This window comes from Pteropus vampyrus, unplaced genomic scaffold, assembly GCF_000151845.1.
Source record: "Pteropus vampyrus isolate Shadow unplaced genomic scaffold, Pvam_2.0 Scaffold423, whole genome shotgun sequence".
Taxonomy (NCBI): domain Eukaryota; kingdom Metazoa; phylum Chordata; class Mammalia; order Chiroptera; family Pteropodidae; genus Pteropus; species Pteropus vampyrus.
The window spans coordinates 571,555-573,998 of record NW_011889204.1 but is presented as its reverse complement, the minus strand read 5'-3'; the positions used below and the strand labels follow the sequence as shown (position 1 = coordinate 573,998).

At 31.9% G+C, this 2,444-nt stretch overlaps 2 protein-coding genes across 2 annotated transcripts in view; one reads left to right on the top strand and one right to left on the bottom strand.

The window, feature by feature from the left end:
* Nucleotides 1-2,444, bottom strand: part of PSMD1 (proteasome 26S subunit, non-ATPase 1) — an 89,272-nt gene that overhangs the window by 53,690 nt on the left and 33,138 nt on the right. The window lies entirely within an intron of this gene.
* The window catches only part of HTR2B (5-hydroxytryptamine receptor 2B), a 10,590-nt gene continuing 8,428 nt past the window's right edge, over nucleotides 283-2,444 (top strand). Inside the window, exon 1 of the mRNA XM_011381037.2 lies at nucleotides 283-646. Coding sequence (XP_011379339.1) covers nucleotides 298-646 — 349 coding nt within the window. The 5' untranslated portion in view covers nucleotides 283-297. The remainder of the gene's footprint in view (nucleotides 647-2,444) is intronic.

The following is a 2,444-nucleotide window of genomic DNA, read 5'->3' as shown; positions in this document are numbered from 1 at the left end:
AAAAAAAAAGAGAAACTAATAAAATAGTCCTTTTTTACAGCTATTGGATTCTTTCGCTAATCATCTGAAATCTGAGCCTCTGCAGAATACACAACACTGGTCCTTACCTACAGACATGGACAGATGCATGTACGCTCTCATTTCAGAGAACCTGAGATTTTTTTTAAAAGGAAAGAGTCAACTTTGGCTTTGAGTATTTGGCATGGGTACAATGCCTTAAAAAAGCAGATGACCAACTTAGCTACTGATCATGCTGACCAATGTCCAGAATCGGATCAAATCACTGAAAAACGGTGAATGGCTTTCTCCTATAGAGTATCCGAACAAAGCACAATTCCTGAGCACACTTTGCAGAGCTCATTTGATCACTTAATCTCTTCTAACTGGTCTGGATTACAGACAGGATCGATACCAGAGGAAATGAAACAGATTGGCGAGGAACAGGGGAATAAACCGCGCTGGGCAGCTCTTCTGATACTCATGGTGATAATACCCACAATTGGTGGAAACATCCTTGTTATTCTAGCTGTTTCACTGGAGAAAAAGCTGCAGTATGCTACCAATTATTTTCTAATGTCCCTGGCAGTGGCTGATTTGCTGGTTGGATTGTTTGTGATGCCGATTGCCCTCTTGACAATAATGTTTGGTAAGTATTTCACTTTGTTCCCTGCCATCAAATCACAGAACTATGATATACTACCAGAGAAATGAATCCTCATTTAATCTTTAAAGATGGACCTGGACTATTTAAACACACAGTGAGTAAAGAGTTCATTTTTCATCATTTTCTATGGTTTATAGTTAGTTTTAAAGGGCAAAATATAATTTCGTAGAAACAATTCTATTTCCTTCTCAGCCATCTAATAAAATAATTTAAAAAGTCATCCAAGTTAGCAATATTCATAGATTCTGTATACATTACCTAAAAATATAGTGAAGAACAGACCTATATTTTAACTTTCCCATTAATATTTTCTTTTGACAAAGCAATAGCTAGGATACTTCTGTAACAGTTATGTGCTAGGAAAATTATTAATGATAAGGTCTTTGAATCACTAAATTGCAATTTAAATCACTAAACCCCAATTTTAAATTGGAATTGTTCTAAAAATTCTTGTTTTAGCCCTTTATAGTTTGTGTACTTTCAGCTTAAACCCAATTCTTACACATGTGTCATTTTAAGAAAAAATTATGTTTAGTTGCTGAAGGAAATGGTCTGGCTCAGAGCATCCCAAGAGATGATCCATCTGTTTAATTTTCACGATTTCTGACCACCCGTGTCCTTGAAATACGTAAGAGGAATCAGATCTGTAGTTATTAAAGTAAGTGACCAATACCTGAGTTATTACAATAAAAAATATAGTTTGAAATAGAAATTTTAGTTTGTTCTAATAAAAAAGATATTAAAATGATGTAAGTGGTTTCTGTTCCATGCATACATCTTAGTTACAGAAAGAGTAAACACAAATAAATCTGCTGATGACTTATGAGGGCTCCTAAGAGGACAGGAGCATGAAGAAGATATTTAACTTATTTGATGCTTGGCATAACTGATATTCCATTCATTAAATGCTTAAGAAAAATGATTATTTATAGCAGAGTTTCTTCGAATTATGTTTACATGGTGAAGATAAAAATACTATGGTTACTAGAAGTAAAATTTATTTAACCAGAATGCATATTAGGAGGTAAAAAAACTACCATTCAAACTATTATATTTAGGTTGAAATGTTATATTTTTATAAGTAATTATAGAAAGATATCTAAAATTAAGCACTTGATCCCCCAAATATAACTGAATGGTGATGGGTTGAAATTTTCCGTTCTAAATCAACATTTAAATTCTGTGGCAGAGCAAGCAGTAATAAATAAGGTACTACTGCCTTAATAGACTCTAATCATTAATACCTTCTATCTATTCTCCCTTTTAAAAATTTATAATCTTTTGAATAATCTAGTGCTTCTCATAACCAAAAATAAGAAATCTTAAAGGACAACCTAATCTTAATTCTGAATAAAGTTTAAAGAAATAAAGTGAGGATTATATAGGAACACTTATGCGTATTTAGTAAAGATTATGTAGGCATTTGATTTAAGCTCTTTCACACACAACAGTAGCTTAACATGTAAAACCATACTTCTTTAAATGTGCTTTGCTAGGCATACAGAAAACATTAAAAAGCTCATTTCATACTACAATAGACATACAGAAAACATTAAAATGTTCACTCATACTACCATAAAATATGTTAAATAAATAAGACTGAGTTATGTAGAAGTGAATTTTAACTTTAAAATTCAAAAGTCCATAAATATCAAACATCTACTATATGTAACATATATGCAGTAGATATTAAATTATCAGCTAAATAGTTAAAGGATCTTAAAAGGCAGGATTAAAGCGAGGTGACCAACAAAACACAAAAACGGGTTAAGAAACATAA